Consider the following 24,346-nt stretch of genomic DNA (forward strand, 5'->3'; position numbering starts at 1 on the left):
AAAATAAGTTCGACGTAGGCAGTTGCGGGCACATAAGCTGTTGACAAATTTTCAGACATAACATAATTATATAGAGATATATATTCATAATACAAACCTGAGGTCATAAGATATAAGTAACGAGAGACCCCCCACATGGCCAGCCAAACCAGAACCATCCGTCCTGGTTTCCTGGAAGTATTTTTCCCTCACATTTTCTTTCTACCCACATCCAAAACTGTTTCTTCCTATTCTAAACAAAATCAGATGGCTAACATATTTGTATTAGTAATTGTTGCAAGATTGAAGCATATTTAATAATTTTTCATTATTTATCGGATTCTAAATATTTGTAAGTTAAAATGTTCATAATAATAAATTATAGGATAATCTACATAAATTTTATTTTTAAAGAGGTTACCAAAAAACAAAAGTCTAAATTCATTCTTCAATAATCTCGGACTAAAATTTTAAGCCAAAACCATTGAAGGATAAAAACTGTTTTTATGGGTTAAAGCTTAAAATTTTTAGGCTAAAAATTTAGTATTGAACCCATAAAAATAGGTTTTATCCTCCAATGATTTTGGCTTGAAATTTAGTATTTAACCTCAACCATTAGAGTTGGTCTTAGTAGATACCTATGGATAGGATATGTATATATAGACACTAGTGCTGTGCATGTGTGGTGGATGTATATGGAGCTAGCCTTTAAGGAATTAGCTAGGACACTAGGAAGAGATCATCAGCTGGAGAAAAATGAGGCCCAGTCGTAACAAACCAGTTTCATCTTTATCCTCGGTTTTAGTGGGATTAATACTCGTATTAACTTTGGCAGTATCTTTGTTGGTAATCTCAAGGGCTTCCTCCTCCTCCTCCTCCTCCTCCTCCTCCTCCTCATCTTCTTCTTCAGAGACAACATGGAAAGTAGCTGCAGCTTCAGCTGGTGGTAGTAGTAGTGATATTAATACTACTACTACTACTTACTCTCTTGCTGCTTTAACATCCACTCAACCACCACCACAACCTCTACTTTTTAGTTTCTCTTCACTAAATAACCTAAATACAGCCGCCCCATCTCCAGCTCCTGCTCCTGCCCCTCAAATATCAGTGACTCTCTCTCTCTCTCTCTCTCTCTCTCTCTCTCTCTCTCTCTCTGTATGTTAATTTCTTAATACATATCTTAAGTTAATCTTGTGTTTTGTCATTAATTAGGCAGCTGATGTGTTGCAAGAGACGATAATCCAGAAAGTAGAAGGAGACGTGATTAATACAGTGGATAATAATGTTGTTGCCAATAGAACAGTGTTCATCAGCGGCAGCCAGCTTGATAAAGTAGAAGCAAGTTTGGGTAGAGCAAGGTCTGCCATTAGAGAAGCTGCTAAAGTTAGGAATAAAACATCCACACATCAAGACCCTGATTATGTTCCTCGAGGCCCCATATATCACAACCCTAACGCCTTCCACAGGTACGTTATATAGACAAATTAAACTCGACTTGATTAATTAATGATTTAGATTTACAGTCTACCTAACAACAAAATTAAGTGTCTGAATCAGAATTATTAACAAATATTTAGTTAATTAATTGTTGTTATACAATATAATAATTAAAAATAAAATAAAAGAAAACGTTGGCCAGGAGTTACCTAGAGATGGAGAAGGTGTTCAAGATCTACGTATACGAAGAAGGAGAGGTTCCAATATTTCACGAAGGGCCATGCAGGGGTATATATTCATCAGAAGGAAGGTTTATTCATGAGATGGAGAAGGGCAAATTTTATCGTACAAAAGACCCTCACAAGGCACTTGTTTATTTCCTTCCATTCAGTGTGGTTACTATGGTTCAGTATATCTATATGCCTGAAACATTTGATCGAAATGGCATGAAGCTTGCTGTGGTCGACTACATCAATCTCATTTCTCACAAACATCCCTTCTGGAACCGAAGCCACGGTGCTGATCATTTCATGTTGTCCTGTCACGATTGGGTACGTACATCATATGTTATCTTCTAATTATGTGTGCTAGTTTTATTTTATTTTAAATAAGCTATTTGCACTTTAAATTGAATATTTTTTAATCTTACTTTTATTCGTAAATACAATATATAGGTGGCTAAAAAAGCATTAAGAAAATCACTTGATTTTTCTTTTTAGTTACCAACTCCTTGATTCATAATAAAATTACCGTTTATTAGCTTCCAAATGCACATAAGGCCAATGTAGCACAATCTGGCCCTACTATCTTTTTCTCAATTTTTGTCTTTCTATATGTTTGTTTCAATTTGCATATGTATATGAAGGACCACTGCAATTCGTAGTTTAGAGATATATATGAAGCAAGGTATGTGATTTCCTTGCCTGAAGAAAACATGATTGGCAAAACCTTTGTTTCCAATGCCTCAAAATTTGTGAATGGGTACAATTTTGAAGTTTGTAAAGCTCGACCGAATTTTGATTGGAAAAGATTTTTCTTGTCCTTCTATGCCTCTAACATGCTCTTGCAGCAATAATGTAGAAAGCAAAATTTCAACACATTCTTGAATTTTATTACTACCCTTTTACTCGTTGAAAAGCACAATAGTCTCTGATGATGACTCATCAAGCACGCCCCACTGGCTCAAAGACACTTTCTTTGGTTGAAGCAAACGATGATGCTACGAAGCCCAAACCATTAAAATTTGTACTATGATTTATTTTCCTTTTCTGAGAAGATTTCCTATTGCACATAGAAGGTCCTTAGGATTTTATTTCCTTTGTAAAGAGATTAGGGTTTATGTCTCCACAGGGATAAGAATACATAATAAAAAATTCCCTCACAGAGAGAAGAATACATAACATAAAATTCCTTATAAGTTCTATCTCTATAATTTAACAATAAGAGGGTCAGTAAATTGGGTAATGATTAATCAGTACCCAAGTATTGTACCCTACAAAAATGACACCAAGTTGAGATAAATACAAAAATAACCCTTTCTTATTCAGTAAATAATCAGTATATATGTCACTGATATTTAATAAATTTTGTTGATATGACATCAATATTTGGTATCCATACTTCAATAACGTTATTAAGATGTCGTTGATATTTGGTCGATATATTGTCTTCCACATTGTTTAAGTTGCTCCTTCAGGTCAATTTTGTAGTTGTTACAACTTGTGCCATTTTTGTAAGAGCTCATTTTAATGGTGTCATTACTGTGTATTTCCCCGAATTTTTTTATTTCAATAATTTTAAATTATGTTATTGTCACTCGATCCACATGTCTCATCATGCATTCTAAGCTTCTGTATTTATAAAAATGCATTTGTGAGAAGTGCAGAAATAAGATTGTTGAAGTACCAAAAATAGCACCCTTAGAATTTTGGTTTTTAGTTTTTTTTTTGGTTTTTTATTTATTTATAATTTATTCTGACTTTGATTTTTGTTTATTAAATTAAAGCAAATCGAACTCTAAACTTATTCTAATCCTAACTCATGACCTAACTGTCTCATGCTGACTTTTTTCTTTCTTTTTCCTTCTACTTTTCTTATTGCTAAGCAACGGTATAAGTGTATTAGTTGGTCGATAATATAACCAAGTCCTTGTTCATTTTACAGGGACCATTTACGACATCCTTCGTCCCTGATTTATTCCACAACTCCATTAGAGTTGTGTGCAATGCGAACACTTCAGAAGGATTTAATCCGTCGAAAGATGCGTCACTTCCAGAGATTAATCTGAAAACATCGGAAATGTCAGGAATCGGTGGCCAGCCTCCATCGAAGCGATCCACACTAGCTTTCTATGCAGGGGGTCTACACGGCCACATCAGGTACCTTCTCCTAAACGAATGGAAAGGCAAAGACCAAGACGTGTTAGTTTACGACAAACTTCCTCAGGGAATGTCGTACGAGAACATGTTCAAGAGCAGCAAGTTTTGCTTATGCCCTAGCGGGTACGAAGTAGCGAGTCCAAGAGTGGTGGAAGCAATTTACGCCGAGTGTGTGCCGGTGTTGATTTCAGATGGCTACGTTCCTCCATTCAGCGATGTTTTGAACTGGAACTCGTTTTCTGTACAAGTTCCGGTCAAGAATATATCCGACATCAAGACCATATTGACAGCCATATCGAGCAGACAGTACCTTCGGATGCAGAGGAGGGTGAAACAAGTGCAACGACATTTTTTGGTGAATGGACCCCCGAAGAGATACGATGTTTTCCACATGATTGTTCACTCCGTCTGGCTCAGACGCTTAAACATTCGCATTCAAGATATATTCACCTAATTGAGCTCATCTATTTAGCTAATAAAAAGAAATCCTTCAAGATGTTTTCGACGTGGTTGTTGCTGCGTATCATCCGATTGTCTTACACGGACCTATGCGTACGTACGTCTAACAAAATAAGTTCGACGCAGGCAGTTGCGGGCACATAAGCTGTTAATAAATGTTGAGATATAACATATATAGACATATATACATTCATAAGACAAACCTGAGGTCATAAGATAAGATCACATATGAAAACATGAGATAAAATGTGGCAGCTATGTTCTCCAGCTTTCCACAACACTAACAGATCAGAAACCATCGCCATATCAACTACCAATATATAAAGAAAAAAACTTGAGAAAATAAAAACCTGGTCATACACGAGAGGCCCCTCGAGTACAACAGTCATTCGCTGAAATCCATGCTTCCACTGCGAGAGCTACTGGCATTGCGTCTACGTAATGAGAGACCCCTCACATGGCCAGCCAATTTGCAGGTGGGGGTGGAAGATGCCCATTTGCAGGTGGAAGATGCCCATTTGCAGGCGGAAGATGCCCATTTGATTCATGCAATGGCTCTAACGAAAGTGGTCGTATAAGTGGACGGTTCGGCCGTTCTGCTGGCTGGGTTGATCCAAGCAAGCCCAAGTGGGGGTGCTCGGCTGATTGCTCTTCATCCTCAGGGCTTACACAAGCTTTTCCTTTCCGTAGCCTGTAAAGTTTTTCAGTAAAAGACAACTGATTTCAGATCATCAAATCATACATGTTTGTAGACATCCCCATATACCGAAGTTGTATGATATTTTTTCAAACCATAGTTTGCAGTGATCATAAAGAATAAAAATGTTTATACAAGGAAAACCTTAGTCCCATGTAGTTGAACATACCTTCGGACAAGCTGCTCAGCCTCCTCTTCCTCCTCAGCCTCCTCTTGGTTAAGATGGTTAACAGTTGGTGTAGGCTTACAAGAAGGTAGGAATTCATGTCTTGCAAGAACCTTCTGGAGCTGCTCATTTAACTCAATAGCCCGAAAAACTGCCTTCTCATCCCTAGGAAAATTAAAGACAAGATTCAGTTGGAGCTACAAGTATTAGTGGTTATACATGCAGGCATGTTTGTTTTAAAGAATGGGCAGCATCTGTACATATACTTGTCCCCTAAACCAAACTATCATATTTTAAAGGACTAACTACAAATCCCATTAGAGCCATACAAATATTTAAGACCACATTCCAATATCCCATCCTTCGAAGTTGAAAACAAAACAATTCGGAAAGTGTTCTCAATCCCACGGTTTTTCCAGTCTTGCAATATCAACTATACCACCATAGAAAATAGGAAGTTCTTCCCTTGGAGCTAAAACCAAAATGTCAATGAGCATAATTAGTAATACAGTTTAACAACGTCCAAGGCTCTTGAGCCATCTAGGTTTTATATATCTGCACTTGAATGTGCAACTATGGATTTCAACAAGAAATTTATGTAGTCCAATTACTATCACCTAATTGGAAAAACTTCATTCGCCTTTACATATTTCTTCAGCTTTAGATTAAACATCAAAACACCACCCCAAGCAGGCGAAACTTCTCGTGACATTTAAAAAGTAATGCTATCCCTGTATCCTTAAACAAAATCCAATTACGTATTTTGCTAATGAGGTAACTGAAGCAACTCAGTATCTGGGGGAACAAACTCGCCCCGTCTAGAGTTAAACTTATCATGTACCTAATGAGATTTAATTACCATATCAACAAAATTTAGTATGAGTACAGTGCTATGCAACCAATAAAAAAGGAAAATTGTTATACTTTACAGAATAATAGAAGCCTTACCGAGAAGTCATCACAAGATGCATAATTTTTTGCTTTTGGAAAGAACATTGTTCCACAAGATCAAGTGTGAATTCATCTTTTGCCCCCTAGAGAAACATATATCTTAGAGTCAAAATTACAGAAGATAATTTAAACATTAAAGGACACCTTTAAACATCAACTTGTCAACCAACCAGACATGCAATGTAATTATCTCATAATGATTAGTCATGATTAGGTTCTCTTTGATGGAAAAAATAAAAATTAGTCATGATGGAAGACTTAAGTAGGAATTACCAAAGTTTTAGGTCGTTCTAGAGTATGGAATATTCCGGATCTTAATTAATTTTAAACAAGGGTTTAAAACATTTGGAGTATTCTCATATATACGATCGTATAATGGTTAATATTTAGTAGTGACTGGTCCAATTGCGATGGCGATGTCAACGTGGCACCAAACTTCAATTTCACGAGGTTGAAACTTCCTTTAGGAATGTGGTGGGTGGGGGGAGCACTTCATACATCGAATAATAATATTCTTCTTTGTTTCTTTTCTGGTATATCTCTGAATTTATGTGGTGTCTATTGTTTAGTATTTATTTTAATTTTATTTTCTAGTTAACACTTATTAACAAAATGCCAATAATTCTTACAAGATATATAATTATTATTGACCTCAACCGATGTCTTTATCCCAACATCGTCACTCAATTATTTTTCTTTCATAGAAGATAGAATATCTCTCATGATTACTATCGTTATTTATTTTGGAAATAGATTATTATCATTATTAATGAACCATAAAAAACTAATTTTCTTAATTGTTTTGCTTTATTAAGTTGTTAAATATTTTAAACATATAGATCTAAACTAATATACTCTTGTAGGTTAATATGCATTTGATCTTCAGAGGTCCGACCTTAGGATACTGCAATTTTAATATTTTTATTTGGTTGTTGCAAATTTGCAAGTCCTTTACCAAAACAAATTTTCAAAATTCATATTTTAGAAATTAGGAAGTGTTTGTTTGTGGTACCAGCAATACAATACAGAGAATTTCTTTATCAAGTGGCAAGTGCCTTAGTGGCCGTTGTCCTTTTCCGTATCCAATGTTTTTCTTTTTCTCTTTTTATACTTCGAAATTTCTGTGGGAAATGCACAATAATAACACCTTTTGAATAAGCTCCTACAAAACTGACGTTGGTACAAAAACGGCTATCTATATTCAGTAAATGTTTCATGAATATTTGGTAGATATTGATAATATAGCGTCGCTATTTGCATATTTATAAGTCAATATAACGTTGATATTTGGTCGCAATATAATTGTCATTGCGTTGATATTTGGTTCCAACATTGTCCTGCACTCTGTTTGAGTCGCTCCTTCGAGTAATTTTTGTCGTCGGTACAACTTGATGTAATTTTGTAAGTGCTCGTTTTAAAGGTGTCATGATTGTGCATTTCCTCTTTCTTTTTTTTTTTTCTTTTTTTTATTTTATTTGGGTGCTATTATTGACACTCAAAAATCTCATTGTGCACTCTAAACATTTCATATTCATAAAGAAAAATATATTTATGAGAAGTGTGGAATACAATTTTTAGGATATCAATAATAGCAATCTTTGATTTTGTTTTGTTTCTTTTTTAAATTAAAAAACAAATATTTGAACTCTATAATATATTCTAATCTTAACTCATTACTTCACTCTGCCTCCCTAATCACGACTGACCTTTCCTTTCATTTTTGTTACATCTTCAGTCAATTGGGTCGTTATAATAGAACACACATCAACTAATTAAGGTCTAAATCAAATTTATTAGTTGAAATATTACATTTTGTTTCTTCTAGTTCTCTTATTGCTAAGTTCGACGGTTTGAGTGTATTAGTTGGTTGATGATATAATTGAGCCCTTGTTCATTTTACAGGGACCAACTACGACGTCCTTCGTCCCCGACTTATTCCACAACTCCATCAGAGTTTTGTGCAATGCAAACACTTCAGAAGGATTCGATCCGTCGAAAGATGCGTCATTTCCAGAGATTAATTTGAAAACATCGGAGATGCCAAGAATTGGCGGTCAGCCTCCATCGAAGCGATCCACACTAGCTTTCTTTGCAGGGCGTCTACACGGCCACATTAGGTACCTTCTCCTAAACGAATGGAAAGGCAAAGACCAGGATGTGCAAGTTTATGACCAACTTCCTCAGGGCGTGTCGTACGAGAACATGCTCAAGAGTAGCAAGTTTTGCTTATGCCCTAGCGGGTACGAAGTGGCAAGTCCAAGAGTGGTGGAAGCAATTTATGCCGAGTGTGTGCCAGTGTTGATTTCGGATGGTTACGTTCCTCCATTCAGCGATGTTTTGAACTGGAAGTCATTTTCTGTACAAGTTCCGGTCAAGAATATATCCGACATCAAGACCATATTGACAGCCATATCGAGCAGACAGTTCCTCCGAATGCAGAGGAGGGTGAAACAAGTGCAACGACATTTTTTGGTGAATGGACCCCCGAAGAGATACGATGCTTTCCACATGATTGTTCACTCCATCTGGCTCAGACGCTTAAACATTCGCATTCAAGATGTATTCACCTAATTGAGTTCATCTATTTAATTAATAAAAAGTATTCCTTCAAGATGTCTTCCACATGGTTGTTACCGCATATATATCATCCGATTGTCTTACGAAGACCTACGCGTACGCGTACGTCTAACAAAATAAGTTCGACGTAGGCAGTTGCGGGCACATAAGCTGTTGACAAATTTTCAGACATAACATAATTATATAGAGATATATATTCATAATACAAACCTGAGGTCATAAGATATAAGTAACGAGAGACCCCCCACATGGCCAGCCAAACCAGAACCATCCGTCCTGGTTTCCTGGAAGTATTTTTCCCTCTCATTTTCTTTCTACCCACATCCAAAACTGTTTCTTCCTATTCCAAACAAAATCAGATGGCTAAAATACTTGTATTAGTAATTGTTGCAAGATTGAAGCATATTTAATAATTTTTCATTATTTATCGGATTCCAAATATTTTTAAGTTAAAATGTTCATAATAATAAATTATAGGATAATCTAAATAAATTTTATTTTTAAAGAAGTTACCAAAAAACAAAAGTCTAAATTCATTATTCAATAATCTCGGGTTAAAATTTTATGCCAAAACCATTGGAGGATAAAAACTGTTTTTGTGGGTTAAAGCTTAAATTTTTTAGGCTAAAAATTTAGTATTGAACCCATAAAAATAGGTTTTATTCTCCAATGATTTTGGCTTGAAATTTAGTATTTAACCTCAACCATTAGAGTTGGTCTTAGTAGATACCTATGGATAGGATATGTATATATAGACACTAGTGCTGTGCATGTGTGGTGGATGTATATGGAGCTAGCCTTTAAGGAATTAGCTAGGACACTAGGAAGAGATCATCAGCTGGAGAAAAATGAGGCCCAGTCGTAACAAACCAGTTTCATCTTTATCCTCGGTTTTAGTGGGATTAATACTCGTATTAACTTTGGCAGTATCTTTGTTGGTAATCTCAAGGGCTTCCTCCCCCTCCTCCTCCTCATCTTCTTCTTCTTCAGAGACAACATGGAAAGTAGCTGCAGCTTCAGCTGGTGGTAGTAGTGATATTAATACTACTACTACTACTTACTCTCTTGCTGCTTTAACATCCACTCAGCCACCACCACAACCTCTACTTTTTAGTTTCTCTTCACTAAATAACCTAAATACAGCCGCCCCATCTCCAGCTCCTGCTCCTGCCCCTCAAATATCAGTGACTCTCTCTCTCTCTCTCTCTCTCTCTCTCTCTCTCTCTCTCTCTCTCTCTGTATGTTAATTTCTTAATCATGTCTTTATACATATCTTAAGTTAATCTTGTGTTTTGTCATTAATTAGGCAGCTGATGTGTTGCAAGAGACGATAATCCAGAAAGTAGGAGGAGACGTGATTAATACAGTGGATAATAATGTTGTTGCCAATAGAACAGTGTTCATCAGCGGCAGCCAGCTTGATAAAGTAGAAGCAAGTTTGAGTAGAGCAAGGTCTGCCATTAGAGAAGCTGCTAAAGTTAGGAATAAAACATCCACACATCAAGACCCTAATTATGTTCCTCGAGGCCCCATATACCACAACCCTAACGCCTTCCACAGGTACGTTATATAGACAAATTAAACTCGACTTGATTAATTAATGATTTAGATTTATAGTCTACCTAACAACACAATTAAGCGTCTGAATCAGAATTATTAACAAATATTTAGTTAATTAATTGTTGTTATACAATATAATAATTAAAAGTGAAATAAAAGGAAACGTTGGCAGGAGTTACCTAGAGATGGAGAATGTGTTCAAGATCTACGTATACGAAGAAGGAGAGGTTCCAATATTTCACGACGGACCATGCAGGAGTATATATTCATCGGAGGGAAGGTTTATTCATGAGATGGAGAAGGGCAAATTGTACCGTACAAAAGACCCTCACAAGGCACTTGTTTATTTCCTTCCATTCAGTGTGGTTAACATGGTTCAGTATATCTACATGCCTGAAACCTTTGATCTAAGTGGCATGAAGCTTGCTGTGGTCGACTACATCAATCTCATTTCTCACAAACATCCCTTCTGGAACCGAAGCCACGGTGCCGATCATTTCATGTTGTCCTGTCACGATTGGGTATGTACATCATATGTTATCGTCTAATTACGTGTGCTAATTTTTTTTTTTTAAAAAAATAAGCTATATGCACTTTAAATTGAATATTTTATAATCTTACCTTTACTCGTAAATACAATATATAGGTGGCTAAAAAAGCATTAAGAAAATCACTTAATTTTTCTTTTTAGTTACCAACTCCTTGCTTCATAATAAAATTACCCTTTATTAGCTTCCAAATGCACATAAGGCCAATGTAGCACAATCTGGCCCTACTATCTTTTTCTCAAATTTTGTATTTCTGTACGTTTGTTTCAATTTGCATATGTATATGAAGGACCACTGCAATTCGTAGTTTAGAGATATATATGAAGCAAGGTATATGATCTCTTTGCCTGAAGAAAGCATGATTGGCAAAACCTTTGTTTCCAATACCTCAAAATTTGTGAATGGGTACTATTTTGAAGTTTGTAATGCTCAACCGAATTTTGATTGGAGAAGATTTTTCTTGTCCTTCTATGTTAGATACTCTAGAAACGTAATATAGTAGAATGGTTTTTCTTGTACTCACCGAAAGCTAGGGTTACAAGATATATAGGAAACAGATACATTCCTGATCCTAAACTAATGCCTACAATCAAGGAAAACAAACCATAACAGGTAAGCAAATAACTAATTTACAGATTTACAATATTTACTATAATTAATCTGAGATATCTTCTTTAACACGCCCCCTCAAGTTGGAGTGTATGTTAATAACACCCAACTTGCTGAGCAATGTTTCAAACTGTGTAGAACTCAACGGTTTGGTGAAGATGTCTGCTGGTTGGTCAGTTGTTCGTATGTATGCCATACGAATCAGTCCTCCTTGAATCTTCTCTCTTACCAAATGACAATCAATCTCTATATGATTTGTCCTTTCATGAAATACCGGGTTCGAAGCAATGTATATGGCTGCTTGGTCGTCACAAAACAACGTGACTAGTTGTGAATGAATCACCTTTAAATCTCTTAAAATGTTCTTTAACCATGTGATCTCACAACATGTGGCTGCCATGGAACGATACTCGGCTTTTGCACTGGAACGAGAGACACTAGTTTGCTTCTTTGTTTTCCAGGATATCGGAGCTTGACCAAGTTGAATACAGTAACCTGTTATCGATCTTCTTGTGTCTTTGCATCTAGCCCAGTCAGCGTCACAAAATGCCCTTAACTGCAAGGATCCCTTGGATGGCAAAAATATGCCTTGTCCCGGTGCACTCTTGATGTATTTGAGAACTTTGTGTGCCGCCTCAAGGTGTGGTTGTCGAGGCTTTTCCATAAACTGACTTAACATGTGCACAGCATAGGCTAAGTCCGGCCTTGTTATGGTTAGGTAGGTTAGCCTACCCACAAGTCTCCTATATGATGAAGCATCAACCAGAAGTTCTCCTTCTGCTTGTGTAAGAAAAACATTTTGCTCCACAAGGAATCCTGAAGGTTTGACACCCAAAAATCCCGCATCATCTAATATATCCAATGCATATTTTCGTTGGCACAAGGTGATGCCATTTTTGGACTGTGCAACCTTTATCCCCAAGAAATATTTAAGTTGGCCTAAGTCTTTCAATTTGAATTGTTGCGAAAGAAACTACTTCGTTGCTTCAATTTCTTGCAGATTATTTCCTGCTAGAATCACATCATCAACGTATACCAACAAAGCAATGTAGTTACCTTGCTGACTTCGGACGAACAAGGAATAATCAGACCATGATTGATGAAATCCGGCAGCCTTGAGAGCGGTGGAAAGTTTGATGAACCATTGTCTTGAGGCTTGCTTTGAACCATATAAGGATTTGTGTAGCTTGCATACACAAGTCTCCCCCTTTCGTCCGAAGCTAGGAGGCAATTGCATGTACACTTCCTCGTCAAGATTACCATGCAAGAAGGCGTTGTTGACATCCAGTTGGTGCAAATGCCACTGACACACAACAGCAACATTAAGGAGCACACGAACAGTGGTTAACTTGGCAACCGGAGCAAAGGTTTCACGATAGTCAACCCCTTCTATTTGGCTATAGCCCTTGGCAACCAACCGGGCTTTGTAACGCTCGATGGTCCCATCAGGTTTAAGCTTAACCTTGTACACCCATTTGCAGCCAATCAGCTTTTTGTGATGGGGAAGTGGAACGAGAGACCAGGTATTGTTGGCCTAAAGAGCAGCAATTTCGTGTTGCATGGCAGCACGCCATTGTGGATGGTAGACAACCTGCAGAAAAGTGGTAGGCTCTCGGATGGTGGTGACGTTAGATGGCTTTGATACCATCTAGAAACGTAATATAGTAGAATGGTTTTTCTTGTATTCACCGAAAGCTAGGGTTACAAGATATATAGGAAACAGATACATTCCTGATCCTAAACTATTGCCTACAATCAAGGAAAACAAACCATAACAGGTAAGCAAATAACTAATTTACAGATTTACAATATTTACTATAATTAATCTGAGATATCTTCTTTAACATATACAATGTAGAGAGCAAAGTTTCACCACATTCTTGAATTTTATTACTACCCTTTTACTCGTTGAAAATCACAATAGTCTTTGATGATGACTCATCAAGCGCGCCCCACTGGCTCAAAGACACTTTCTTTGCCTGAAGCAAACGATGGTGCTACAAAGCCCAAACCATTAATATTAGTACAGTGATTTATTTTCCTTTTATGAGAAGATTTCCTATTGCACATAGAAGGTCCTTAGGATTTTATTTCCTTTGTAAAGAGATTAGGGTTTTATTTTCCTTGCCCTACAAGGGATTGTATCACTATAAATATGTCTCCACAGGGATAAGAATACATAATGTAAAATTCCCTCACAGAGAGAAGAATACATAACATAAAATTCTTTATAAGTTTTTTCTCTATAATTTAACAATAAGAGGGTCAGTAAATTGGGTAATGTTTAATCAGTACCCAAGTGTTGTACCCTCCAAAAATGACACCAAGTTGAAATAAATACAAAAATGACCCTTTCTTATTCAGTAATCTGTATATATTTCATCGATATTTAATAAATTTTGTTGATATGACATCAATATTTGGTATCCATACTTCAATAACGTTGTTAAGATGTTGTTGATATTTGGCTGATATATTGTCTTCCACATTGTTTAAATCGCTCCTTCAGGTCAATTTTGTAGTTGTTACAACTTGTGCCATTTTTGTAAGAGCTCATTCTGATGGTGTCATTACTATGTATTTCCTGAATTTTTTTATTTCAATAATTTTAAATTATGTTATTGTCACTCCAAATATCTCATTATGCATTCTAAGCTTCTCTATTTAGAAAAATGCACTTGTGAGAAGTGCAGAAATGAGATTGTTGAAGTACCAAAAATAGCACCCTTAGAATTTTGTTTTGTTTTTTTTTTTTTTTTATCTTGACTTTGGTTTTTGTTTATTAAATTAAAGAGAATCGAACTCTAAACTTATTCTAATCCTAACTCAGTACCTAACTCAGTCTCTTCTTTCTTTTTCCTTCTAATTTTCTTATTGCTAAGCGACGGTATGAGTGTATTAGTTGGTCGATAATATAACCGAGTCCTTGTTCATTTTACAGGGACCATTTACGACATCCTTCGTCCCTGATTTATTCCACAACTCCATTAGAGTTATGTGCAATGCGAACACTTCAGAAGGATTTAATCCGTCGAAAGATGCGTCACTTCCAGAGATTAATCTGAAAACATCGGAAATGTCAGGAATCGGCGGCCAGCCTCCATCGAAGCGATCCACACTAGCTTTCTATGCAGGGGGTCTACACGGCCACATCAGGTACCTTCTCCTAAACGAATGGAAAGGCAAAGACCAAGACGTGTTAGTTTACGACAAACTTCCTCAGGGAATGTCGTACGAGAACATGTTCAAGAGCAGCAAGTTTTGCTTATGCCCTAGCGGGTACGAAGTAGCGAGTCCAAGAGTGGTGGAAGCAATTTACGCCGAGTGTGTGCCGGTGTTGATTTCAGATGGCTACGTTCCTCCATTCAGCGATGTTTTGAACTGGAACTCGTTTTCTGTACAAGTTCCGGTCAAGAATATATCCGACATCAAGACCATATTGACAGCCATATCGAGCAGACAGTACCTCCGGATGCAGAGGAGGGTGAAACAAGTGCAACGGCATTTTTTGGTGAATGGACCCCCAAAGAGATACGATGTTTTCCACATGATTGTTCACTCCGTCTGGCTCAGACGCTTAAACATTCGCATTCAAGATACATTCACCTAATTGAGCTCATCTATTTAGCTAATAAAAAGAAATCCTTCAAGATGTTTTCGACGTGGTTGTTGCTGCGTATCATCCGATTGTCTTACACGGACCTATGCGTACGTACGTCTAACAAAATAAGTTCGACGCAGGCAGTTGCGGGCACATAAGCTGTTAATAAATGTTGAGATATAACATATAGACATATATATATTCATAAGACAAACCTGAGGTCATAAGATAAGATCACATATGAAAACATGAGATAAAATATGGCAGCTATGTTCTCCAGCTTTCCACAACACTAACAGATCAGAAACCATCCCCATATCAACTACCAATATATAAAGAAAAAAACTTGAGAAAAAAAAAACCTGGTCATACATGAGAGGCCCCTCGAGTACAACAGTCATTCGCTGAAATCCATGCTTCCACTGCGAGAGCTACTGGCATTGCGTCTATGTAATGAGAGACCCCTCACATGGCCAGCCAAACCAGAACCATCGGGCTTGGTCCCTTGGAAATATTTTTCCCTCTCAATGTGTTTTGCAGGTGGGGGTGGAAGATGCCCATTTGCAGGTGGAAGAAACCCATTTGCAGGCTGAAGATGCCCATTTGATTCATGCAATGGCTCTAACGAAAGTGGTCGTATAAGTGGACGGTTCAGCCGTTCTGCTGGCTGGGTTGATCCAAGCAAGCCCAAGTGGGGGCGCTCGGCTGATTGCTCTTCATCCTCAGGCCTTACACAAGCTTTTCCTTTCCGTAGCCTGTAAAGTTTTTCAGTAAAAGACAACTGATTTCAGATCATCAAATCATACATGTTTGTAGACATCCCCATACCGAAGTTGTATGATATTTTTTCAAACCATAGTTTGCAGTGATCATAAAGAATAAAAATGTTTATACAAGGAAAACCTTAGGCCCATGTAGTTGAACATACCTTCGGACAAGCTGCTCAGCCTCCTCTTCCTCCTCAGCCTCCTCTTGGTTAAGATGGTTAACAGTTGGTGTAGGCTTACAAGAAAGTAGGAATTCATGTCTTGCAAGAACCTTCTGGAGCTGCTCATTTAACTCAATAGCCCGAAAAACTGCCTTCTCATCCCTAGGAAAATTAAAGACAAGGTTCAGTTGGAGCTACAAGTACTACAGGTTATACATGCAGGCATGTTTGTTTTAAAGAATGGGTAGCATCTGTACATATACTTGTCCCCTAAACCAAACTATCATATTTTAAAGGACTAACTACAAATCCCATTAGAGCCATACAAATATTTAAGACCACATTCCAATATCCCATCCTTCGAAGTTGAAAACAAAACAATTCGGAAAGTGTTCTCAATCCCACAGTTTTTCCAGTTTTGCAATATCAACTATACCACCATAGAAAATAGGAAGTTCTTCCCTTAGAGCTAAAACCAAAATGTCAATGAGCATAATTAGTAATACAGTTTAACAACGTCCAAGGCTCTTGAGCCATCTAGGTTTTATATATCTGCACTTGAATGTGCAACTATGGATTTCAACAAGAAATTTATGTAGTCCAATTACTATCACCTAATTGGAAAAACTTCATTCGCCTTTACATATTTCTTCAGCTTTAGATTAAACATCAAAACACCACCCCAAGCAGGCGAAACTTCTCGTGACATTTAAAAAGTAATGCTATCCCTGTATCCTTAAACAAAATCCAATTACGTATTGCTAATGAGGTAACTGAAGCAACTCAGTATCTGGGGGAACAAACTCGCCCTGTCTAGAGTTAAACTTATCATGTACCTAATGAGATTTAATTACCATATCAACAAAATTTAGTATGAGTACAGTGCTATGCAACCAATAAAAAAGGAAAATTGTTATACTTTACAGAATAATAGAAGCCTTACCGAGAAGTCATCACAAGATGCATAATTTTTTGCTTTTGGAAAGAACATTGTTCCACAAGATCAAGTGTGAATTCATCTTTTGCCCCCTAGAGAAACATATATCAAAGAGTCAACATTACAGAAGATAATTTAAACATTAAAGGACACCTTTAAACATCAACTTGTCAACCAACCAGACATGCAATGTAATTATGTCATAATCTGATAATCATCATTTGATTCATTTTAATACAAGGTACATGCCTCTAGGGGTAACCCCATGTCCAACGTGAAAGATGAGGACACAATGCAATGGAAAAATGACTAAATGTGGCTTAAGAACAACCAGGTTATGGCAAAGATGAATCCACACATCCTCATTCGATGGCTTATTTTGCACAATTGAGTTTTCATGAATGAATTCCCTTTGAGAGTTATGAGGTGACATCTGTTTTACATTTTCCTAAGAAAATCAATATATTTTGTTGTATGGCTTACATGAATGTAAGCAAGGCCCCTGCAAGAAACAGTAAATAGTCTTGCAAAGTTCTCCTACCTTCTGTTATCTCATGGACATCTGGACTTTTTTTTAGTTTCATCTTTTACTTTTCTGTTTGTATTTCTAAAGAATTCGCCATAACATCAGAAAAGAACATGACGATCATGATGTCACCATTTAATATAGCAGAACAGCTAGGTTACATTAGTTGATATAGCTATCGCATACTACAGAATGCGTACAACTGCGTTCATGTGACAAACCGTGGTTGGTCAAGATTGACTCACATAATGACTGCATAGAGAATATCTGGGTAAGTAATAGTCATGTAAATTAGCTCCACTATGAGCCTTTATTCATGTCAGAATTATCAACTAAGCCACCAAACTCGGACATTAATTTCTGAATAGTCTCCATATCTCTGACCACAAGTTTCCAGCCAAGATAGCACGCATTAAAATGTCAAGAACAGACTTCCTCTGAGACGAGTAATACCTTACATTAATCTTTAAACTTCAAGTCTTCAACCTAGAAACAACAAAGCTAGCTTAATTCTATAGTAAGAAAATTTGACCAAAATCAAGGACTAGACTTGAATGCCCCAACTCTTACTCCCAGTGACAACAATGTCATCAACGCAGACAATCAAAATTGCAATGTCATGATCTGTCTCTCTCTATTTAAAGAATGTTGAATGCTCACTCCCGCTTCTAGTCTTGTCATGAGTAACCATTATTGTTCTCAACTGGTCAAACCATGCTGAAGGGAGTTGTTTGTAGGGGTGGGCTACCTTACTGACAAATCAGCTAAACCGAACAACACAACCCGGGTTGGTTTTCTTCCGTTCTCTCTTAATTTTCACACTAGGGTCACAATCCAAACAAACCGGCTCCATTTAATGATAACTGGTCACTCTGGGGACCTGTAAAACCAAACCAACAATGATTCAACTACCTGATAATACTTTTTAAGTCGTGCCATTTCCTTTTAAACTTAATAGGCTATAACTTATCCCCTTTCACTTTGTTCTGGTCACACATCCCTCTCATCAACTTTCACATCTTCCATCTTTCACCTACTTTTTAAGTACCTCCCAACGCCAATACTCCTTTAGCTGTATAGCCTCCTTCATTTTAAAGGTTTAGTAAGTCAACTAACCCAAGGCTTATTACTTTCTGCATATAATGCATGCCTGTTGTTTGCATGTAAACGTAAAATGTCATGTACTGTTGTTTTCTAACAGTGGTTTTAGTAATCTACATCTTTCTCCTGAACTATATATATCCATACGCATGCCTAGTAGGCACACTGTAAAAGTACGAGGACTCTAATTGGACTGTACCCCCAAAGTACAGAACCAAGGAAAGTATAATAATCCTTGAAAAAAGGGACAGATTTTCGTAAGAGACGGAAAAGGAATAGGCAATGCAGCTTACGTTGTCCACCCACATTAGACATTAACAAGGAAGAGTTCCACACTAAAGCAATAAATTAATTCCATTAGACAACTTTTGGCATGCACAAGGCTCCTGTTCATTTCCATATGTGAGGTTGGGGTTGAAATTCACTTTTAAGCTAAATATCAGTTATGATAAGAAAACCACCTCCTAACACAAACTTCCCATCATCAAGCACTAACTTTGACTCTTCAAGTAATTATATATGTCATATTTTGCAAGTCAATCATAAAGAAGAAACAAACCAGCTAAGTGATAAAAAATTTAAACCATTGTAAACTGGACTACTTAAAAGGCAAGGAAAGATATGAACATGCAACAGCTTTTGTGTCATATGGCAATGAAACACACTGTGCAAGTGTGCAACTCATCTTTTCCAGAATTTAAAAAGAAAACGGTAGTCTACACTCCACAATCATACCTCAGGATGCTGACTATCAACAGCATCAAGAACTTCCTTCAAAACATCTAATGCATTACTAGCCTTCTGAATAATACTGCATGAAATAAGTACAGAAAAATCAAAACACATGCTATCAAACTACACACACTAAGCAAAAAAAAAAACCCATCATAACATGCTTAGCCCCTCATTCACAAAATTTATCGAGCCATCGGTACAAATAAATTCAGAAGAAACAAAAATGGATACACAAAGAACAACTCGCTGTAAGGTTTTTAGAATTTTTGAGTAATGGAATACATTCTCATTTGCATTACGATAAGAAAAATGTGAAGGCCTAACTATTAATTACGAGGAAATATACAGGCCTACTAAATAGGTCAACAATGAATGGCTTCACATGAGAGCACCAACGTTCGCAATTTGCATCGGTTAATTTCAGTCACCAGATTGGAAAAACATATTTATGTACATTAGTTTTAATAATAAGAGATGGATAACCAAGAATGACAGACTATAGTAATGTTGGTTTTTTCTAAACTGTTGACTAGTGCAGTCCAAACCATTTGAATGCCCAAGTGTATTCAAAATAAATGTGGATGGTACCTAGATTCAGGAACAATATGTGGCTCTGCTTGAGGAGCAGCCCCTTCATGTATAGATGATGCTAATTCACCATTAGGTGAACTTTTCTTAGCTGATTGTGGCGTTGGGCAATTCGTAGTGACCTGACGAGGCCTTTGATGGAACTCTAGTCCAGCACTCTGAAAATATTTAATTCTGTAGAACTTAGGATATCATCTAAGTGAAAGTACTCAGAAATTTAAGACACAAGATATAGTCATTTCCTAAATATCACCGTACTAAAAAACTGCAAAATATGTTCTTTAGAAGTCGACCAAGAAGCAGATGTTTCAATTATATGAAAGATTACAACCATGACGCCTACCAATACACTAATCTAGTTTCAGAACAATTTTCACCTATAGGAGGCCAAAATAGACATTTTTCTATCATGTGCAGCATGCCTCACAACTTGTAATTTTGAAAATTATTGAAACTTCAGTGTGTGTGGTCGCGTATTTAGCTAAACAATTTAAAAGACAGCATTCATATTTGAACCCAATATGGGCCCTCGGGTGAGCTATCCGCAGTCCCCGGAGATCTTTCCAGTATATGATCAATTATATTAGCAAAAGAGATGTTATTTGGACATTGGCATGTGCTTGGTGCAAGGAAAACAGATTTGAAACTATGAGGGCTCTCCAGAACACAATTGTATGTTAAAATTAAACTCAAAACTGGACTTTTCATGAGGAAGAAAATCTTCTGCAAACTGATGATTGCATTCAAACTTAGAAAAAGTATTATTAGTTGTCAACTGGAAACTTTACGTCAACATCATACCACCACTAGTTTACCACCTCAAAAGCCTATCACTCCGCACCATTTCCCCCAGAATCATCCAACTTATTCATCTGGATCATTCCATCAACCCTTACTTTCTTAAAATGGCCTAATTGCCACACACAAAATTGGTCTCTTCATCAACAAGATTACGTACAATTATATGGCATAACTTTGATTTCTACCCATAATAAAATGGCAAAGTCTTCAAATATTTGAAACTAATACATCCAAATGCTTGTGTTACAATTTACAATTGATTGTGAAGAACAAATAACAAAGAGCTCTATTATCTATAGACCTCGAAGTTCACATGACATACTTGGTAAAATCTACTCTATTCTCCAGCTACAACATGCCAAGAATCTAAACCAACCTACATGTGGAATAATTCTAGGTTGGTTTGTTCTCATAGTCATAAAATGAGAGTCTGAGTATGTATATTACTTGTTTGTACGTACCACCAAGTCATAATAAGCAGTATAATACTGTGGGAACTTCCCAGAAGCACCACCAAGGGATGTCTGTGTGGCATCTAGAAGTAGAAAGATGCGCTCTCGCACTGGCAAGTCTGACTGCAACCACATAAACATGCGAACTGGATAAATTAATTATGAAATCAAGCCAATTGTTAGCTATAGAGTAAATGAGAACAATTTTACACCTTTTTCTTGACTATCTTTACTAGAATAGGGAGAAGCCCAACATCAACCACCTGTTTATGAACATGTTCTCCTATGTTGTTCATCAACATCTCCAGCAACTACAAAATAAAAGGATAAATGGATGATATTACATCTAACTACATAACATTAGAAAAATTTAAGTATTTAAAAAAATAATAATAATAAATAAATAAAAATAAAAACTCAGGTTTGAATGTCCCTTGATGTGCACAATTCAAGGAAAAAGAGAAGGGTAGGAAGGTACAAGAAAAACAACCAACATGATGGGTAACATAAACCAAATATCATCACAAAATCAGGCAATTACTCACCATAACTGCATAAAGTTGAGAATTTGCATGTTTACTCCCCAGTCGTTTTTTGATTGCTTTAATGACATCTCTAGCTTGCCTGTGCCAACCCAAAATTCATAAGTACTTATAAAGTAATTTCAGCTTAAATTTCAATTTCCAAGCTGTTAGGTGTAGGTAATGAGAAAGCAATTTATTAAACTTGTACATGGCTAGAAAGGGAACATCTGAGACGAACTTTCCAGATACAATACTCAAATCAACATATAATACATATTAGTTGATTCAGAACTTCCAACTCAAGGTCATAGGTTTCTTCGACAAAGTCGTATAGTCCCAATACAACGATGAAACCTAGATACAAATGTGTATAGTTCTTAAGGGATTAGCTACAAATGCTTATGAAAAAAAATTCAATCCTTTTTTGTCAAACTTAAATATCCTAAGGTCCCAATAACAATGATGTAACCTAGATACAAACAAATTATGTGCAACATCAACATCATATTAAACATGTCGCCCATAAAGTATGGATAGGTAAAATGGCATTAAGCCGGTTCGCACTATATACTGAACCAGAAATACCTTCTAATACATTGTCCCCCTTCCCAAGAAAATTAAAGGTCGTAATTAATGAACTCAGAAAAATCTTAGGACTACAAATCAAAATAACAAGCACACATGCATTCATAATGTGTTACCCTTTCTTCTGAGAGAGAGAGAGAGAGAGAGAGATTTGGAAGCTTTTAGAAATTATACCTATGATCATGCGCAACTAATTCACATATTTCAATATTCTTCGTCCAGTCCATTTCAGCCAGTTTTTCGCTTGTAGCAGAATTGACAAGCTCAGCAGCCATCGTTTGGTTCGTTCTGGACTTTAAAAAGTGAAGAGAAAGTAAGAATAGGAACTAAAGATAAATTCAATCATTGAGGTATAAGTTCAAGGACAACTATCCTCCCATAATATTCAAGGAAAAAGTGCCTATGCATCCTATGTTGTTCCTACTTGCACGCCTCTTGTGATTTCACAAGTGTCTATTTGTCATATATCATTGATAAACATGGACACAACTATCCTCCCATAATATTCACCCCCCGCCCCCCCTCCCCCAACCAAATCCATCTGTTTTGACCATTACGACCATCCATTATTGTCTCATTAGGCTACAAGGCTAATTGTCATACAATCTTCACATAAAACCCCGAACTAAGAATGCAAAGAACTTTCCTATAAAAATCCAATTTCAAGAGTAAAAAACTGTAGGTCTGAAATGTCAGAGGACGAGATGCCCCTAGAAACCCAAACTAAGTTCCATGATTCAGAAAGTAAATTTTGTTACAATAACAGATCCTCTGAAACAAAAGCCGCCAAATTTGCAAAAAAAAATAAAACAAATTTAGTGCTTCCCAAAACAATGAAGAAGCCAAATTTCATAAGAATGCCAAAGATCGGAACTTTATCCCACAAAGGCTCTAATCACTATACCCCAAAACAGTCAAACATAACCAAAGAACAGCCACCAGACCCTAAGAAAGTAACTTCAAACTCTAAATTACTGCATTTCGGTCACAGAAAAAATCATAAGTAGTCGATCCTACAGCCATTCAATTGACTATTACTCCAACCTACCAACTAGAAGAATTTTCTTCAATACTACGACCCATTCATATGCACATACATTTTTATATACTGAATAAGAAATAAAAAAGTAAATAAAATATCAAAAAGAATTAACCTGAGACGGAGAATTGGAATGTCAGCAGCAGCAACCTGAAAACTGATGGCACTTCATATGCCTATGGCACTCTACTCTGCAAGCAAACATTTTTCACATATTTTTCTTAAGAACAATAGTAAAACAATTAAATTCAATAAATATAATTGAAGAAAATGAAGGGAGGAAAAGGAAAACCCTTGGATTTCACTCCCGAGACGAAAGAAGAAGAAAAAAAGGACGATATATATATATATATGTATGTATGTATTACCAGTAAAGAAACAGGGAGAGAAAGAGGAAGAAGATGCAGATGAGCTGGTAAATCCTCAAGAGCTTAAGCATTTCTCCATGTACCCAAAACCCACACAGATCAAATCGAACAGAGTTTACACTGATTTGGTAGTAGAGCATATATAATATGATTGATTCCTGTTATTAACAACAAATTATGTATTTAATAATATTACAAAGCTTACTTAAATAAGTTTAATTTAAATAAATAAATAAAAGGTGATAGAAAATGTTAAAAGAAGTAGGAAAAGTTTAGATAGCCAGAGGGGCTTGAGGTGGGATGACGAATCTTGTCCAGTCTTTCCTTCTTACTTTACTTGCTAAGCTTAAAAAGATGGAAATGACAAAGGAGGTGGATTGTGTCTTCTCCTATTTTTATATTTTTTCTATACTCTTTTGTGATATGTGATCACGGTTAAGTTATTTTAATATTTTATATAAATTTTTTATAAAAATATAAAATGTTGACGTAATTTAACTGTGACCACACAAATAAAAAAACATGAAAAAAATATGAAAATAAGAAGGCAGACAATCCACCTCCAATGATAATGATAAATGATTGATATAATATAATATATGGAGTTGTCGAAGTATTGGCACCGCCAGGGCCCATCGGGCTCTATATTTCCTCGAAAAAGTAAAAACTTGGGTTTGGGTTTTCTCACAACTAGAAGAAAATTATTTTTAGCGGAGTTTGGGCGAGAGACGAGTGATGTCAGGATGGTTCACCTCCTTAAAAGTTTTCGTGTTGTATTTTTTTTTCTATGTTTTTTTGTT

At 36.4% G+C, this 24,346-nt stretch overlaps 5 protein-coding genes across 6 annotated transcripts; 3 read left to right on the plus strand and 2 right to left on the minus strand.

Moving 5' to 3' along the window:
- Window positions 1-653: 653 nt before the first annotated feature.
- LOC103967933 (probable glycosyltransferase At5g03795) lies at window positions 654-4,596 on the plus strand. Its single transcript, XM_009381265.3, has 4 exons — window positions 654-1,086; window positions 1,192-1,445; window positions 1,619-1,967; window positions 3,580-4,596. Exons 1-4 carry the CDS (start codon window positions 736-738, stop codon window positions 4,246-4,248), a joined length of 1,623 nt encoding a protein of 540 aa, XP_009379540.2. The 5' UTR covers window positions 654-735; the 3' UTR covers window positions 4,249-4,596.
- A 110-nt stretch (window positions 4,597-4,706) lies between these two features.
- Window positions 4,707-6,196, minus strand: LOC103967943 (TOM1-like protein 5). The gene is made up of 3 exons (XM_048584082.1): window positions 6,065-6,196; window positions 5,120-5,281; window positions 4,707-4,944 (listed from the first exon to the last, which is right to left on the minus strand). The coding sequence occupies exons 1-3, from the start codon at window positions 6,085-6,087 to the stop codon at window positions 4,707-4,709; spliced, it is 423 nt and encodes a 140-aa protein (XP_048440039.1). The 5' UTR covers window positions 6,088-6,196.
- Window positions 6,197-8,104: 1,908 nt separating this feature from the next.
- Window positions 8,105-8,638, plus strand: LOC125477395 (probable glycosyltransferase At5g03795). Its single transcript, XM_048584608.1, has one exon. The coding sequence runs from the start codon at window positions 8,105-8,107 to the stop codon at window positions 8,636-8,638; it is 534 nt and encodes a 177-aa protein (XP_048440565.1).
- An 815-nt stretch (window positions 8,639-9,453) lies between these two features.
- LOC103967934 (probable glycosyltransferase At5g03795) lies at window positions 9,454-15,043 on the plus strand. Its single transcript, XM_048583576.1, has 4 exons — window positions 9,454-9,828; window positions 9,951-10,204; window positions 10,377-10,725; window positions 14,303-15,043. Exons 1-4 carry the CDS (start codon window positions 9,493-9,495, stop codon window positions 14,969-14,971), a joined length of 1,608 nt encoding a protein of 535 aa, XP_048439533.1. The 5' UTR covers window positions 9,454-9,492; the 3' UTR covers window positions 14,972-15,043.
- A 91-nt stretch (window positions 15,044-15,134) lies between these two features.
- LOC103967931 (TOM1-like protein 5) lies at window positions 15,135-23,875 on the minus strand. Of its 2 annotated transcripts, none has more exons than XM_018642251.2 (11): window positions 23,547-23,875; window positions 23,294-23,369; window positions 22,314-22,427; window positions 21,576-21,654; window positions 21,243-21,341; window positions 21,040-21,153; window positions 19,778-19,935; window positions 19,190-19,265; window positions 16,834-16,919; window positions 15,891-16,052; window positions 15,135-15,717 (listed from the first exon to the last, which is right to left on the minus strand). In XM_018642251.2, the coding sequence occupies exons 3-11, from the start codon at window positions 22,412-22,414 to the stop codon at window positions 15,360-15,362; spliced, it is 1,233 nt and encodes a 410-aa protein (XP_018497767.2). In that variant the 5' UTR covers window positions 22,415-22,427; window positions 23,294-23,369; window positions 23,547-23,875; the 3' UTR covers window positions 15,135-15,359. The 2 variants fall into 2 exon arrangements, with proteins under 2 accessions (XP_018497767.2, XP_009379537.2); XM_009381262.3 differs by having other exon boundaries at window positions 22,314-22,432.
- Window positions 23,876-24,346: the final 471 nt, after the last annotated feature.

The sequence above is a fragment of a genome, unplaced genomic scaffold (assembly GCF_019419815.1).
Source record: "Pyrus x bretschneideri cultivar Hongxiangsu unplaced genomic scaffold, Pyrus_bretschneideri_v1 Contig1, whole genome shotgun sequence".
NCBI lineage: Eukaryota > Viridiplantae > Streptophyta > Magnoliopsida > Rosales > Rosaceae > Pyrus > Pyrus x bretschneideri.

Bases quoted from the DNA above. Each gene is read 5' to 3' on its own strand.
- LOC125477395 (XM_048584608.1), top strand. From the start codon at position 8,105: ATGCCAAGAATTGGCGGTCAGCCTCCATCGAAGCGATCCACACTAGCT.
- LOC103967943 (XM_048584082.1), bottom strand. From the start codon at position 6,087: ATGCATCTTGTGATGACTTCTCG. The intron at 5,282-6,064 runs GTAAGGCTTCTA...TAATTTTCCTAG, and splicing joins CATCTTGTGATGACTTCTCG to GGATGAGAAGGCAGTTTTTC. The intron at 4,945-5,119 runs GTATGTTCAACT...AAAACTTTACAG, and splicing joins GCTGAGCAGCTTGTCCGAAG to GCTACGGAAAGGAAAAGCTT.
- LOC103967934 (XM_048583576.1), top strand. From the start codon at position 9,493: ATGAGGCCCAGTCGTAACAAACCAGTTTCATCTTTATCCTCGGTTTTA. The intron at 9,829-9,950 runs GTGACTCTCTCT...GTCATTAATTAG, and splicing joins CTCCTGCCCCTCAAATATCA to GCAGCTGATGTGTTGCAAGA. The intron at 10,726-14,302 runs GTATGTACATCA...TTCATTTTACAG, and splicing joins TGTTGTCCTGTCACGATTGG to GGACCATTTACGACATCCTT.
- LOC103967931 (XM_018642251.2), bottom strand. From the start codon at position 22,414: ATGGCTGCTGAGCTTGTCAATTCTGCTACAAGCGAAAAACTGGCTGAA. The intron at 16,053-16,833 runs GTAAGGCTTCTA...TAATTTTCCTAG, and splicing joins CATCTTGTGATGACTTCTCG to GGATGAGAAGGCAGTTTTTC. The intron at 15,718-15,890 runs GTATGTTCAACT...AAAACTTTACAG, and splicing joins GCTGAGCAGCTTGTCCGAAG to GCTACGGAAAGGAAAAGCTT.
- LOC103967933 (XM_009381265.3), top strand. From the start codon at position 736: ATGAGGCCCAGTCGTAACAAACCAGTTTCATCTTTATCCTCGGTTTTA. The intron at 1,446-1,618 runs GTACGTTATATA...AACGTTGGCCAG, and splicing joins AACCCTAACGCCTTCCACAG to GAGTTACCTAGAGATGGAGA. The intron at 1,968-3,579 runs GTACGTACATCA...TTCATTTTACAG, and splicing joins TGTTGTCCTGTCACGATTGG to GGACCATTTACGACATCCTT.